General features: G+C 38.3%; 2 protein-coding genes across 2 annotated transcripts; both read right to left on the reverse strand.

Annotated features, from left to right (window-relative positions):
* Nucleotides 1-4,349: 4,349 nt before the first annotated feature.
* LOC137731811 (ubiquinol oxidase, mitochondrial) lies at nucleotides 4,350-6,391 on the reverse strand. Its single transcript, XM_068471038.2, has 4 exons — nucleotides 5,847-6,391; nucleotides 5,596-5,724; nucleotides 4,773-5,261; nucleotides 4,350-4,599 (listed from the first exon to the last, which is right to left on the reverse strand). Exons 1-4 carry the CDS (start codon nucleotides 6,207-6,209, stop codon nucleotides 4,540-4,542), a joined length of 1,041 nt encoding a protein of 346 aa, XP_068327139.2. The 5' UTR covers nucleotides 6,210-6,391; the 3' UTR covers nucleotides 4,350-4,539.
* Nucleotides 6,392-12,712: 6,321 nt separating this feature from the next.
* On the reverse strand, nucleotides 12,713-15,558 carry LOC137732544 (prefoldin subunit 1). The gene is made up of 5 exons (XM_068471865.2): nucleotides 15,401-15,558; nucleotides 15,270-15,323; nucleotides 15,063-15,175; nucleotides 14,713-14,797; nucleotides 12,713-12,987 (listed from the first exon to the last, which is right to left on the reverse strand). The coding sequence occupies exons 1-5, from the start codon at nucleotides 15,422-15,424 to the stop codon at nucleotides 12,874-12,876; spliced, it is 390 nt and encodes a 129-aa protein (XP_068327966.1). The 5' UTR covers nucleotides 15,425-15,558; the 3' UTR covers nucleotides 12,713-12,873.
* Between the last annotated feature and the right edge of the window lie 1,152 nt (nucleotides 15,559-16,710).

A 16,710-nucleotide genomic window follows, 5' to 3' on the forward strand; every position in this document is an offset into this window, starting at 1 on the left:
CTTTTTATATTAGCTTTATCCATTCCTGTGCTATTCACTTTTAACGAAAAATCATATTTTTACCTTTCTCTGGTACTATTCACTACACCTTTATTTGTTATTTTTCACTAAAACTAAAGTTTTTTTGGATTTTTCATTAGTTTTCCTAAAAATTAAAAGGCAATGGATATGATTTAGTACTAAATCAAGTTCTTCTACATTATGATATTAAACGTCAAACATAGGTAGTGGTAGTAAATTTTCATTGTCTTTAGTCTTGATGAAATTGAACTTACAAAACAAAATAACACCCTTGATCAAGGCCAAAGCCACACGGGCACCAATGAGGTGGGGATTCAGCCAATGGATCTTTGGTGCCTAAGTTAAATTATCTAAAAAGATAGAGTTTATGGTTTAAGTGTGTAGCAAGGCCTTACCAGAAATTGGTGTAGATGGAGTATTTATAGGGAGGTGGCCGACCATGGGTGTAGGGTTTGCACTACACATGGCGGCATCCACACTTAGTGCAACCCTAACCCCAATGTCAAACTTAATACTTGGCACAATGATTGCATTGCAAGTGGAGATAGAAGAACCTCTAATGCCACTTTGCAAAGTATGGCTACTTCTATGAAACTCAAATTTGACAAATATTGGGGTGACACTGACAAGGTTAACCTCATACTCTATATCGCCCAAGCACTCAACCCGAGGTACAAATTTGAAATATTGGTGGCAAACCTAGAGAAACTCGGCCATGGATGGAATAAAATAGTTGAAGTGAAAGCAATTAAAAAAAATTTCACCAATTCGTATAAGGCATATAAGGAGGAAGCGGCATCTAATAGTAGTACCAATGTGGAGCAAAGATCAAATGTTGTAGTAGATGATGTTTTAGGGGTGGGAACATGGAGCGGAAAATTTTGGTTCCTCTAATCCTCCAACAAGTAAACCTTGTAATCATGTTGAGAAGCACACAACACCATCTTCGCTTACCATCAATGAGGGAGGAGGGGACCTGCAAGAAAACACTTTGACACTCGAGTCAGTATTTGTTAAGAATGCTTATAAAATATAGAACGATCTTATACCTGTCTTTTCTCCATCTTTTTTCCCCCCTGTTCTGATGGGATTGTAGGCCTTTTATAGGCATAAAAAACTTGGACTCCAAGTCCCATTATCTTACTCCATGTTCTTTAGTAGTGGTTAATTCATGTTGCTTTATTTTAGCCCCACTCCCTTGTTTTTAGGATGCATGGGAAATTGCTAGTTTTTAGGATGCATTGACCCTTAATTTTTGCACCCACAGATGCCCCTTTTTTTTCTCTGCAAACACACATCATCTTAGTTACATGTTCACAACCCTTCACAGTTAGAGGTAATACTTCCCATCTCTAATTCCCCCATCTTCTTTTGTGTCTGATAACACATCTCATGAGGAATCTAGTCATCCAATGATTACAAGTCTAAAGTCTGGTGCTATGGATAAAAAGTCTTACACAAAGTTTATTGCTTCTTTCCATGAATTACACTCTCTTTTGTTGGATGATGAATTTAAGTTATCTAGAGGTTTTTCTTTTCTAGCTGCAATCAGTGACTCAGATGAACCTTCTAGTTTTAGAAAAGCCTCTACCATAACTCAGTGGCAAGTTGCAATGCAAGAAGAGTATAATGCTCTTAAAACTCAGGGAACTTAGCAACTAGTACCACTTCTACTTGAAAGGTCCATTATTGGAAGCAAATGTGTGTACAAAATCAAGAAAAATCTTGATGGAACTGTGTCTAGATATAAAGCTAGATTTGTGGCTGGAGGATTTTCTCAAGAACAAGGGCTTAACTACTCTGAAACTTTCAGCCCAGTGGTAAGATACACAACTGTCAGGCTTATTTTATCCTTGGCAGCTATAAACTAGTGGGAATTAAGGCAGTTGGATATTAAAAATGCCTTCTTGCATGGAGAATTGCAGGAGGAAGTTTATATGAAACAACCCCAGGGTTTTGTTGAACTTTCTCATCCACATTATGTTTGTAAGTTGGTTAAATCTCTCTATGGTCTAAAACAAGCCCCAAGGGCTTGGAATTCGAAAGTTGCAAGCTACTTGCCAACATTGGGATTTATTGCTTCTTCATCTGATACAAGTCTTTTTGTTAAAACTAATGGACAAGATGTTATTGTTCTCTTGTTACATGTGGATGATATCATCCTTACTGGATCAAGTGCTACTAAAGTTCAGAGTGTTATTCAAGACTTAGTAGGTTTGTTTGATTTAAAGGACATGGGAAGACTTGCATACTTTATGGGGCTACAAATTCAACATAGAGATAATGGAGACATTTTTGTTAATCAGTCAAAATATGCTAAGGATCTTCTTCATAAGGCTAGTATGGAGTCATGTAAGCTTGCTACTACTCCATGTAAACCCCACAATCAGTTGTTAATAATTGAAGGCAAGCGTTTACAGGATACAACTTTGTGTAGAAGCTTGGTTGGATCACTTCAGTATTTGACCTTCACTAGGCTAGATATAGCTTTTGCTATTAATTTAGTATGCCAGTTTATGACAGCCCCAACAGATACTCATTTTGGTTATGTGAAAAGAATTATGAGGTATCTTCATGGCACTACAAAGTGTGGGTCACATAACCACATTATCTAACTTTGATTGGGTTGCTGATTTGAACACAAGGAGATCAGTAATTGGCTATGTGGTGTATCTAGGTAATAATCCTATATTGCGGCAATCAAAGAAGCAAACCTCAGGCTCTCGAAGCTCAACTGAGGCTGAATATAAAGCACCTGCACATATTGTAGCAGATGTGGCTTGGATCAATTGTTATTAAAGGACTTGGGAGTTGTTTTACATGTGCCACCAACCATTCACTACGATAATATGTCAGCCATTGCTTTAGGTGTAAATCATGTCTATCATTCAAGGATTAAACACCTTGATACCAAGTACCATTTTGTCAAAGAAAGAGTACATAAGGGAGATTTACTAGTGCAATATTTGCCTACTGATGAACAAACAGTAGATGTGCTCACCAAAGGCCTTCACAGTCCTACTTTCACTCGACATTGCTTCAATCTCAAGTTAGGGTACCCTAGTTGAGATTGAGGGGGAATGTTGACTTATATTGACTAGCCACGTCATCAATAATATAGCTAGGGTAATTACCTGTATTGGATAAGATTGGTTAGTTAGGTTTAGTCGTAAGAAAGGCAGTTATGCTTGTATAAAAGGATAGTAGTGAGCTGATGGTTTTACGATTCATTTGATCAAATATACAATTCCTTTCTCTCCAAAGTTTTCTTCTCCTAGTTCTTCATTTCTGAGTTTTTCCTCTGCATATTTCAAGATCCTAGCTTTCTTCACTGTTAAGACTCCTCCCCGCTTTCATGTAAAATTTACATAATCAAAGTTTTCTACAACCTAATTTATCACCCAAAGATACCAAGAGTGAAGTTTTAGGATTTAGGGTTTCATTTTGTTTACGGTTTACCTAACAAAGGATTCAAGAGATCAAGTAATAGCTTAATATGTCATACGTGCTTCGAAATTGTGTATGAGTCGAATCAAAACAAAATATATTGAAGGCATCGAAATTTTTTCTTTACCTCGTTCTTGGCCAGTCACTCAAGTTAGATTGATATTTTTTTTTTTTTCAGTTTTATTGTTTAATTATTTGATATTCATTCAACATTATTATTTTTCAAGGATTTTTTTATTGACACCCCACATTTTGTTGACTACACCCGGCATAAATTCTAATATTAAATAACTCATATCTTTTATAAAATGACTATTCAAGCCTAAAAAATACACTTCTAAGTTCTTTTAACAGCCAACCTAATAATAATTCAAGAACATGTTGAGATTTTTCGTTTTTTCAAGTTGCAGTATAAGGTTTCAAAAGAATTTTCTTTTTTTTTTTTTAACGAGAACTTTAAAAGCACCCAGTACTGTTCACTTTAACAAAAAACCACATTTTTCCACTAAAAAATCAATCATGATACTATTCACTTTTACTCTTTATTTTGTCCTTATCGTTAAAACTCAAAATTTTCAAGTTATTTTCATTAGTTTTCCTAAAAATGAAATCTCATCCCAAGCATCTTACACCATTCTTTCATATCACAATTTAACATTTATGCATACGTATTCAACTGAGATTCTCAAATAACTAAGGAACGACTACTTTAGAGGACACTACAGCATCACAGAGCACAGCCGCAGGTGGTAAAGAACCTACAAACCTAAACGGAACAAATTACGAACAGAAAAAAAAACAGGAATTCTGGATCCGAATACACCTTTCAGAAGCTTTATCCTGGGTATTTGACAGAGGCTCCCAGAAATACACACAAAACAAAATAAAATCTTACTCGTTACTGATTTATATAATACCAATCCAAAAGTCAAAGCGAAACTAAGACGAATCTCACATACTATTTTACCCTCTCATACAAATTTCAGAAACAATCTATGCCCACATATTAGTTCATAGTTACCAGCATATACGGATAGACGATATTTCTTTAATTCTAGGCATCTCAACACCTCAGTGATAACCAAGGGGAGCCGGTGCTTCTCGCAATTCCTTGCCCTCGTAATGAATGTCCTGCAAGCAAATGACAGACAGATTATGAGACACCAGAGGTATTTGGAAAACATGTGAACATGGTAGCATTCGTTACATAGGCGTCATCGAGTGGAACATATTGACAACAAAAGTGACAAAATTGTAGAATCAATCAAAGGGCATGGGCATGGAAAGAGGCATTTAGTACTCACAGATGCAAAATGGTTGACATCGCGATGATGAGCTTCATCAGCACGAATCACGGTAATGACATCCTTGAGGTTCGCATCTTTAGGTAACCTCCAGTAGTCAATAGCAATTGCAGGAGCCTGTACGTTTTCAATCTTGCCACTATCGATATCCTTCAAATACTCTGTATAAGAGTGTATAGCCTCCTCCTCCAGATACCCAACAATCCGATGTGCCAGTTTTGGGGAAATCATATAAAGACCAAAAAAGGCATTGAAGAAGACTCCCTGCACAATGAGAACCAGCAGTCTCTCGTACCACACGGGCTTCACAAGTTCAACCATGGTCATCAGGTGCATTCTCTCGTTCTCTGCCTCTTCGAGTAAAGCCTTGATCCAACCACCACTATGCTGAAACTTGCGCAGAGACCTTAAGTGCAGCAGCATTCCTCCGACCATGCCAGGGACAGCCGCCACAGTTTCCAACATCATTGCACGGCACCCATACCGTCTCTGAAACATATAATCGAACAGTTGAAAACAGAGATCGTATCGGAATAGAAAGAATAATCCTAAAACAAGATTTAGTAACTAGTATGATAACAAAACAAAAATGTTGCAATCACAAAATGCTAACTTGGTGGTTCATGAATCCAGGTTATCCTATCCTAATCTTGCTTTGGTTTTAATTAATAGGATTAGGAAGGAATTGGCTACACTTGTGTATTTAACAAAAATACCAAAATAACAAGCACCACACAAATTAAAAAAAAAAAAAATCATAAAAATGAATAATACACGAGCAAATTAATACCAAAAATAAAAAAGAGGAGACAAGTAACAAAACCTGGAAGAAAATATCCGTTGGAATCCGAAGAAGCTTGACGGTCCTCAAGGCAAATCTGTCTAGAAAAGTCTTCGGCACATGGTGCTTGCCCAGATCGATGGATAGGTCCGCCCTATAGGTTTCCCATGGCTGCACTCATCAAACAAAATTCAAACACTTCAAATTCCAAAAATTAAATTAAATTAAATTAAATTAAACCAACAAATAAAGCAATAAATTATAAAATTGCCACTAGTCCTCCTCCTTCTCACCATGAAGCAATTCCAAGGCCACTCAGTCCCGTCCTCCCTTGCGATCTTCGGCCTCTGAATTCCCCAGTAGTTCGACACAACGACGTTGCTGTCGCTTCCTTTCTTGCCGCCGTCGCCCACCGAGCTCCCGCTCTCCTTCTGCTCCTTCTCCGCCGACGTAGTCCCAACCGGTGCCGCAACAGTTTGCGGCGCGCTGCTCATCATCCTCATCCAGTAAAATCCGCTAAAACCGTCGCCGCTCCGACGGTTCAGGAACTCCGCGCCGTCCAAGGGCCTGGCAGCGACCGCCGTGGAAATATACCGGTTGTAGTTCCGGGCACCGCGCAGACCGCCGACCAACGACCTCACTGCGATCCGGTTCATCTTCGCCGGTCGAAGAGGGTTTTAGATAGTGCACGTTTTAGGGGTTTTTGGTAAGAACACGGTTTGGATTGTCGCTTAGCGTTATGGCTTTTGGGGGTCCCTGAAGATCAATCACTTATATTGCAGAGAAGCAGAAGTTACTAGAAGGGGGTTTTGGTTGCCTGCTTCGCGGGAACATCTTTACCTTTTTTGGCCATTTGCTTGTAGCTCAAGTACAGAATTTTCTGCTGTCTGGACAACGTGGATCTCACTGGAGCATGGGCCTTGGCGGTTGTGGCGTAAATTACGGAACTACCCTTGTCTGGAATTCCGATTATGTGGGAGTTGCAGCGTTGACTGGCGGTCATTCGGGCAATAGCGTGGCTCCATAGACGTTTCGCCACGCACTCAAGTTATACGTGTACGGTAGGGAAAGCAATTGCTGCGGGTGAGGCAAATTATTATTCCAAACTAGAAAAGGCCACTCACATTTGAAATATAATTTTTATTTTTATTTTTCTCAAATATTGTTTTTTATTTTTTTTTTATTTTTTATTTTTTGGTAGGAGTTATGCAGGCATAAAAAAAATAAAAAATAAAAAGTGTTGGCAGTTATCTATATAAGAACAATTCCACTTCTAAAAACTTTGCGCCAACATCCAGCCTATTTATCTACTTAGTGAACAGTGATAGGCTCCAATAAATAATAATAGGTCAAATGCATCTTCATCCCTAACAAAAAATAGCCTAGTACATTTTATTAAAATATGATTAAATAAAATGAATCTCCAATTAGACCTTTAAAATAATGATTTTAATAGGTTTTAAAAATCTATTTCCTTAGCCAATCATTTGACCGGTTCTCTCTCTTCTCTCTCTGTCTTTCCCTATCTCTCTATCTATTTTCTCTCCCTCTCTCTCTTTTCCAGCTCACTCCCGTGAGCTCTCCTTCTCCTTCCTCTTCAAAACCTTCAACAAATCAAACACAAAATATTATTTTTGTAATCCCTGGAGCTCAAGGAACCCAACCATGGCCTTGCATGCAACATCGGTGCATGGTGCGAGGTCCTACCCTTGAAGCCAAGAGCTTGAGGTCTCCTCATATCTCTCTCCCTTGTTCGCTTTGCGGGTCCAAGGGTTTCAGTGCTGCTAGATCTCTCTCAGCGATTCAAATCCCTCTCCAGGTTCGAACGCTCTCTCTCTCTCCCTCTCTCTCTTCGCGGTGGACTCACACTTCATGACTGCATCGCATCCGTAGATCCAAGTCGTCGATTCCATCCCTGACGTCAGCATGGCACCATACCGACCAGTCCCAAGGTCTGTTAATTTTGGGCTGGCCTAGAGATCAGCTTGGGCTGGGTGCCAGGCAATCCCATGGGCTGGAGAGACTTCCCTAAGTGCCGGGCCATTTTTTTGGCTGTGTGCCGGCCTATCCCACCCCCGGTGGAAGTGCTCTAAAAAGAAAAGGAAAGGGAGAGTGAGTTTAGAGGATAATGATAGGGTGACATAGCTATGAGGTTTAAAAAAACAGCAAAAAGTTGTTTGTTCAAAGTTACTTTCTTTTCTCACATTTTTTTAAGGGAGTTTTAACGAAAAACCAGCGGTACTGTTCACTTTAACGAAAAACCACATTTTCACACTAAAAAGTCAATCTTGGTATTATTCACTTTATCTTTTATTTTGTCCTTATCGTTAAAACTCAAAGCTTTCAAATCATTTTCATTAGTTTTCTTTTTTTTTAATTATGTATTAAACGTTATAACTGTAATTCATTAATTTTTTTTAATATCAAGGTAAATTTTATTAATATATAATTTAGATAAAGTGATGCTAAATATAAATAAATTAGGTAATGGTAAAAAACAAACATATTTGATAATGCTAAATTTGGCCATAAGAATAAAAAGTTGGTGGGAAGCAAAACGTGAAATGCACATGTAACTGAAAAGAAAACATGTGACATGCACGTTATTCATGGTAGTAGATAATCCAAGAGTCATGGTAGTAGATAATGCAACATGGTATATATAATAGAAAACTTATTCTAATTCTTGGCAAATATGATTTTTAGACTAAAATTATGAGTAAGATCAAAATATAATTTTAGTGCCTTGATACATTAATAATGTGACAACTCATCTCTAATTTTACGTTTTTATAAATTTTAAAAACGTGAATTGACGAAAATGCCCTAGAGGCAAGGACTTTGACTTCCGTTAACCCCTCGTTTAGAGAAACGTATAACTTATTTTTTTAGCATATAAACAGTAATAGGCCAAATGCATCTCCACTCCTAACAAAAAATAGCCTGGTCCATTTTATTAAAATATGATTAAATAAAATGAATCTCCAATTAGACCTTTAAAATAATGATTTTAATAGGTTTTAAAAACCTATTTCCTTACCCAATCATTTGACCGGTTCTCTCTCTCTCTCTCTCTCTCTCTCTCTCTCTTTTCTAGCTCACTCCTCTAAGCTCTCCTTCTCCTTCCTCTTCAAAACCTTCAACAAATCAAACACAAAATATTATTTTTGTAATCCCTAGAGCTCAAGGAACCCAACCATGGACTTGCATGTGGCATCGGTGCATGGTGTGAGGTCCTACCATTGAAGTCGAGAGCTTGAGCTCTCCTCAAATCTCTCTCCCTTTGTTCTCTTTTGCGGGTCCAAGGGTTTCGGTGCTGCTAGATCTCTCTTAGCGATTCGAATCCTTCTCCGGGTTTGAACTCTTTCTCTCTCTCTCTCTCTCTTTGCGGTGGACTCACACTTCACAGCTGCATCGCATCCATAGATCTAAGCCGCCGATTCCATCCCTGACATCAGCATGGCATCATACGAGCCGATCCTAAGGTCTGTCAATTTGGGCTGGCTTGGAGACCAGCTTAGGCTGGGTGCCGGGCCATTTTTTTGGTTGTGTGTCGACCTATCCCACCCTCGGTGGAAGTGCTCTAAAAAGAAAATGAGAGGGATAGTGAGTTTAGAGGATAATGATAGGGTGACGTAGCTATGAGGCTTAAAAAGAAAAAGAAAAAAAAAAAAAAAAAAAAAAAAAAAACAGCAAAAAGTTGTTTGTTCAAAATTACTTTCTTTTCTCACATTTTTTTTAATTATGTATTAAAGGTTATAACTGTAAATCACTAATTTTTTTAATATCAAGGTAAATTTTATTAATATATAATTTAGATAAAGTGATGCTAAATATAAATAAATTAGGTAATGGTAAAAAACAGACATATTTGATAATGCTAAATTTGGCCACAAGAATAAAAAGTTGGTGGGAAGCAAAACGTGAAATGCACATGTAATTGAAAAGAAAACATGTGACATGCACTTTATTCATGGTAGTAGATAATCCAAGATTCAAGGTAGTAGATAATGCAACATGGTATATGTGGCGCCAAAAATAATCAAGAGGTGACACGTGGATTTTTGGACAAAATGACAAAATTACCCTTGAGGAGAACTTGAATTCCTATGCGCAAGCAATGGACAAACATCTCACAATCAAGTCAAAAGTGCCCAAAATAGGTAACAAATTCAAAGTTATTTCATCCATCCTCATCCTATATTTTTCACAAGTTAATTATTCCATAACCTTCAAAACATTCCATATAAATTGAGTTCATTGGCTAATTAATGGATTTATTCCTAATTAATCCATTAATTACCAATTAAATCACCCATTTCACAAAAAAATATCCCAAAGGGCCAGCCACCTTTTCTCAAGAGGAAGACCGGCCATGCACTATTTATTCAACCTCATTTCCTCTAAAAACCTAAGTCCACACTCTTTCAAAACTCCAAAAATTCTCTAAACATTTTTCTCTCTAAATTCTAACTTTGGCATCGGAGGTTCTTCGGCCAAAGCCCCCCTCCCCATTCATCATGGGGGCATGAAGCTCTTGGCCTTGACCCTAAGATGTTAATTGTTTTGCAAGTGCAATTTTGTCCAAGAAGAAGGAGGCGGAAATTTGCATCCACAAATTGGTGCTTTCATTGAGAGTTAAAGTACACACACTTGTAGAAGACTCTCGCACAAAAGGTTTTTCTCTATTTTTTTCTTGTCCATTCGTATATTTTTCTTACGTTCTTATTATTAGAATTTTTTATTTGCAAAGATTCTTTGATAAAACGTCAAAGAGAAATACAATGGCTAAAAAATTAGAAAACTCCACAAGTGAAACTTCCAATATTCAAGAAATGGGACCGCGGCAATCCACGAGGCTAAATGTGATCATAGGTGGAGCGGCACCACCGTTACAGGGCTCCACCATGGCAACCACCACGGTGGCCACCACGGCCACCACCCGCGGGGAGGTCTATGGCACCACCACCACAGCCCGAGCTGTGCCATCTAAGCAAGCCCAAGCTATGCCACCTAAGGCCCACGACACCAAAACCATGGCCCAAGCCATGTCACTCCAAGCCCAACGCGAGCCCAATGCGTTGCCAAGCCGAGCCCTAGCTTTGCACCCACATGCGCCACATACCGAGCAGCCTACTCCCGGCGAGCAGCCCATTCCCGTGGCCCAGCCTGATTCAGCAGCCCAACCTGTTCTCGCAGCCCAATCTGCTCCAGTGGTCTTCCAAGCAGCCCAAATCGATCCAAGATTAGTTCAACCATCCCCGCTCCAAATTTCAGAACTGATGATCGAATTGAGAGCATTTTCACCACATTTTTTTGCGGATTTGACATTTCCTAACTTAAATCTCGCGCCCGGAGTCTACCACACTTCCACTACTCAAGGAAACACATTCCTTCCAAGCTATTCCACCCAAATGGAGAACAACACTTGTCTTGACAAGTCAGAGTTGACGAGCACCCTCACACAACAGACGACCTTGGCGAACCAGCTTACAACGCACCAAGAGGCAACGTGCCCCAGACGAGGTGTCCCGAAGTAGGACAAGGGCGGACAAAGAACCTTTCCAGCAGCATCCCAGCAAGTAGCCACTCGACCAGCCACAAACTGAGCGTTCAGGCAGTGTACACTCCCGATTGGGCCCCCGAGATAACGTATACTCTTGTTTTAGTGCGCGGAGGAGTGTGCACTCTCAACTAGGCCCACGAATAAGCGTACATTCATGGTTAGGGTCATACTCCGATAGTCAACATGAGCAACCTTCCAAGCGAAGTGTTCATTTGCGGTTAAGCCTGTAAGGAGCATCATTGATCTTACATCGGAGTAGGTAGCACGACGGACGGAGAAAAGCAATCACTCAATCCAGCTCAAGCTTAACCGACAACCTGCGAATAACTCGCTCGTTTGCTAGGAACGCACCACACGCACCACATCTGCAGTATAGATGAGCCAAACACATGGAAGAGCAGCCTAGACCAATAAGTCACGGCTGGGGGTAGCCGAGAGCTCCGCTACCCCAACAAAGGCAAATTCAGGAAGAAGTAGAGAGACTCTTGACCAAGCTATTATGTAATTTTCAACGCAATGAGGTCGTCGACGAGGCACTACGATAGAACATGACCAACATAAATAGGTCACCCTTCATGGACGAGATCGAGTAGGCAGAGCCTCCACGGAAATTTTAACATCATTGTGAGGGAATGACCACATTGATTTGCGACACCTATTTTCAGATACTACATTGATTGATTTTCAATTTTCAAGACCATCTTGATAATGAAAGTCAATTTCAAGGATCATTTGTTATATAAACCCTTTTTTATATAGAGAAGACAAAAAGGAAAGGTGTGAGAGAATACGAGGGAAGAAGATAGTAACAGGATATGAGAGAATCATACTCCTTGTAATGGGTTTCATACTTGAATATATCAAGAAATTAACTCTAATTTGGTATGGTAGCGGAGCAATTCTGATCCCCGTATTGCCACTATTGCCATCTAGCCCATAAGACCTGTCATATTTATGTCTTCCACTTTCATACCATTCCAATCTTACTCTTGCAGTTGGCCACATCTGCCAACATCCAATACCCCATAAACCATACCTGTTGGAGTCACCCAACAAATTTACCCATAACCTTTGGAAATTCCTCATGTCGACGGAATTAATAGTCGTACATACCTATATCCCTACCTCCGCTGCAACATACATTGAATTCCTGTCTGGCCGTCGCGTTGCACCGACTAGGCGTGCCATCGTCTCTTCCTCCTTGCATTTTGCTCTATCATCTCTCTCTCTCTACGAGACGCATACGCTCTCTTGTTTCAACAAAGAGAATTTGTTCAAGCAGTAATAATATTTTGCGACTCCAAGACCACTGTTTCAGCCATGGTAGCTACTCCGTCTCGATTTCCCCGTGGAGTCTCCAATTCTTGATCAAGTGGATCTAAAACTACCGATACAAGGAAGTGTACTTATTGTGACAAGGATAAACATGCTAGAGACACCTGTTTCAAGTTGCATGGAAGTGTACTTAAAGTTGCTAATGGTATTTCCACTCCAGTGCTTGGAGCAGGGCTAAGACTACTATCAGGTAGATAATCAACGTAACACCCTTTAAAACTTTACCTTGCTCAAGCAAATAGAAAGAACTTGCTTAAGTTGCTAAGTATATGTCACCTATCATCCACCATATAAGAAAACACTACGTTTAGATTACAAATAACAGGGTGCAAGCCGAGAGGAAAACCAGTAAATCTACGAACTGTTTTGTTCCGAATGGAAAACAAAGTAACTGCAGAAAAAATTCACAAGTTTAAAAACTACATTACAGTCATGGACATTATCTGGCGAGCAAGAGCTGGATCTTGGTTCAATAGCTCCCTCAAGTTGCTCTCCACCTCTGCAACCTGTTTCTCGATGTATTCCTTTGAGGTCTGTCCAGAGCACAAAAGAAACAATTTATCTCTGCCAAAGTCCAATAGATAAAAAGTTCTAGTCTTTAAATTATCACATAAACATGACATCGAGTTTAAACGCATATTAACACAGATACTGGACAAGCTCAAGCTCAAGCTGTTCCATTGAGCACATACAAAAGCCTCAACCAACCAGCAAGTGAAACAACAAAACCTCCCAAAACAACCACGAATGCATATAATAGCTGAACTAATAACAAGTAAATCTAAAGTGACTCCTGCCTTCCTCTGCATGGTTACGAAATTCCAAAATATGAACAAAATTGAAGGCTATGAAGATCTCAAAAGCACTCCCCACAAACCCCCATTTTCTCTCCCCCGTAACTTTAAAAGATCCTTTTGTTTCTTTCCAACTGTACCACCACGCCATAGTGATTATGCAATTATTCCTCAATGTTCTTTTTCTTTACTCCCACAAACAAAGCAATGCACAATTTGAAATCATCAACGAGGCACCAACCCAATTCACGAATGTGAATATCAAACAATAGTTCAACAGTTTTCACTATAAACTAGATTATAAGTATGTTAAATTTATCTTCTTAAGCCTTACAACCGAACTAATTGGTTTGTTTAATTCTAAATGTTAAAACATTTTGACAATTTCTTTCTTTAATATTAGAAAGATTTATACGACATTTATAGCATTATACAGTTTTTGACATCTATTCATATGTAAGCTAATCAAATGGGGCACGCTTGCTTTTAAGCAACCCTAAAATGGAAATACAACTTCACATGCCAAATTGTGAACTATCATATTAGTCCCTTCCAGTTTTTTTCTTTGTTTTGACGACCTGGAGGGAGGGGGAGAGAGAAGGGGGTGAAGATAGTCTTCGTTTGATGTATTCACTAGCAAAATGTCACCCCAACCCAGTAAACTTCTTCTGGAAGATTTAAATGTCAAAAGACAGAGCCTTAGTTGTGAAATCAGTTGAAGGATCAGTTCACCTTACTAAACAAGGTTCATATGAGATGATCACGTTCTACCCATTGAAAACTTCTAAAAAGTACAAGGTATTGTTTTCTCATCCATGAATTTGGCAAGTATTTAGACACACTCTTAGGACATAATTATAATGTTCTTTCCTATAATCACATCATTCTTCTATTTACTATGATGACAAATAACATAGCTACAAATAAAGATGGTCATAGCTTCATACAGATCTTTTTAGGCTTCTTATTTCACATATCTCAACATCTTGGGACAGATAAACTGAAACTAAAACCAACTACATATAGAATTTATAGATTCAAGATAAGGAAACCCATTTATATGTGGCATTTAAATGGATGAAAATCAACAATATGACGGAGCCTTTACACGGAATGGATACTGTTAATGTCTTTATAGCGGAGTACAATTTTGTCTGTGGAGTCTGGAGAATGCAAAATGAAGTTTCCTAGGAAGAGATGCACACAGTAGAAAACAAGCTCCTAAATGGGGACTAATAATGAGGCAAAGCAGATTCTGCAAGCTCATTATTACTGAAACCAAAGTGTATAAATGCAACAAATTTATTGAGCATTGACATCTAAACTTTGTAGTGGTATCTCTAAAAGGTGTATTGAAATCGAAGGTGTATATATTAACTTTCTTCCCCACAACCATTACGAAACAAAGCAAACTATAAAGAAAGAAAAGGGACCGTTATTATTCAAATGAAAGCAGAGATATACCTGGAGCGAGGCGATTGCAGTCTCACTATCCTTGAGCTTTTGTTCCTGTTCTTTCACTAACACTGACTTCGGCTCTAACACAAACCTACCCAGCATAACAAAATGTATCATCAGATAGTATATCAGGCAGCTCACAAATCAACAACAAGACCTGAACAACTCTATCTAATTTCATGTTTAAATCCGGAAATCCGAAACTCACGTTCTCCCTGCAAAACAGATTAACCAACAAAATTTATCAATTTAAACCCAAAAAACATCATAATATAAAAATCAAAATCCCAAAAGAAATGGATCACTTTTTTTCCCCGAATTAAAACTGAGAACAGAGAAAATGGGTTGATTGAAACGAAGTACCTATAGATTTGTAAGTATTTGAATCATCAGATAGAGGCCGCAGCTCCTCCAAGGTTAGAAAAGCACGCTTCTTTTCTCCTTCCTTGTTCCGCATCTGCGTCTGCACCTGAAACCCACCTCAGTTCTCAGCAAATCAGTTCAATTTTCACCTCCTATTTAAAATTTATTAATTAAAAAATCATCTGGATAAATAAAAAAACCTGCTTCAATTTCGCAGTGTGCTCGATCATGCGGCCTTGAATCTCCAAGAACGCCTGTAAAAATTTGATTGTTCTTGTAATTAGTAGCGAGCGAGATAAAGTGGAAAATCTAGAGAGAGAGAGGGACTTACAGCCCTGTTGGCTTCGTCGGCCATTTTTGCAATTGAAGCTTTCTTAGTCGGAGCGCGACGGAGGCTGAAAAATCAGAATTCTGAGCTCGCTACTCCTCGTCAGTGACTCGGTCATGATTTGGTAAATGGGTTTTGGGTATTCGGGTTCAGGTTCGGTTTCGGGTTCGGGTTTGGGTCTTCCAACTTCCAGCCCGAATTAGTATTAGGATGCCCATCAATTCATAGGTCGTGCGTCCAGGTCTTTGCAAGGGATCTTTGATTTGTTTATGCTAAACGCGTTTTTTTTGTCAATATCTATGAGAACCATCAGTTGCACTCCGATGTGACCGGTCATGCATATTCAGCTGTGTGCACGTATTATTGTTTTCCGCAACTGCGATAAAACGTCATATGTTTATAGTGTAATTAAATAAGAGGTTTTAAGTTCAATTATTGTCAAATGTCAGTTTGAATCATATTATGTTAGTCTATTATGAGTCTAAGTCCACTTCTATTTACCGTGTAGATAATATCGTTTATTTAAAAATAAAAATAAAAACTATAATCATGTGAATAGTGCTTAATCATATATGATTGATTGATTAATAAATGACAAAGTTATTCGCGTTGCCATTTTTGCACCATGGATCAATAAAACAAGGACACTTTTTACAGAAAAATAAAATTAAGGATATGTCATACAAAAGTGGATTAAGCAAACAAGGTAAGAGGAAAATGCGAAACGAATACTTGACGCCAAAAGCCAAGAAAGTGACATATTAGCTCATCCGACTTAAAAAAGTTTGAGGAATGCAAAGGAGATTTTTTCTAAAAGTGTGATTCTTCAAAGATTATTTGATCATTTTACATGTTTGATATAATTTTTGTGCTAATATTATAAAATAATATGTTAAAAATATGAGGTGTCAAAAAATTCATAAAGAGTTTCTTTAGCGTTTCTCGAAATCTTTTTGTACTATCAGTTTTTTGGGGTAAGGCCTTTGGTAATTCTACTTTAGACTTTAGAATAAATCAAGCCTTTAATAAAAACAAAAAGTTTTAAGTGTTTGGTGGCTCTGGTTTAGACTCTTAGACTTGAAGTCTTTAGTAAGAGACAAAGAAACATATAATTTTAAACTTGTTCATGATCACGTCGTTGATAATTGATCGAGAATTCAATTTATGATAATTTAGTCAATTTATAATCACGTATATCGTTGATAATTGATCAAGATTAATGATTGAAACTTGATTTATGATTAATTTAGTTAATTTATGATCATGTATGCTGTTGTAAATTAGTTTCTATTCCTAACGATAAAAAAATATAT

The sequence above is a fragment of the Pyrus communis genome, chromosome 16 (assembly GCF_041283825.1).
Source record: "Pyrus communis isolate YQ-2024b chromosome 16, ASM4128382v1, whole genome shotgun sequence".
NCBI classification, from domain to species: Eukaryota; Viridiplantae; Streptophyta; class Magnoliopsida; order Rosales; family Rosaceae; genus Pyrus; species Pyrus communis.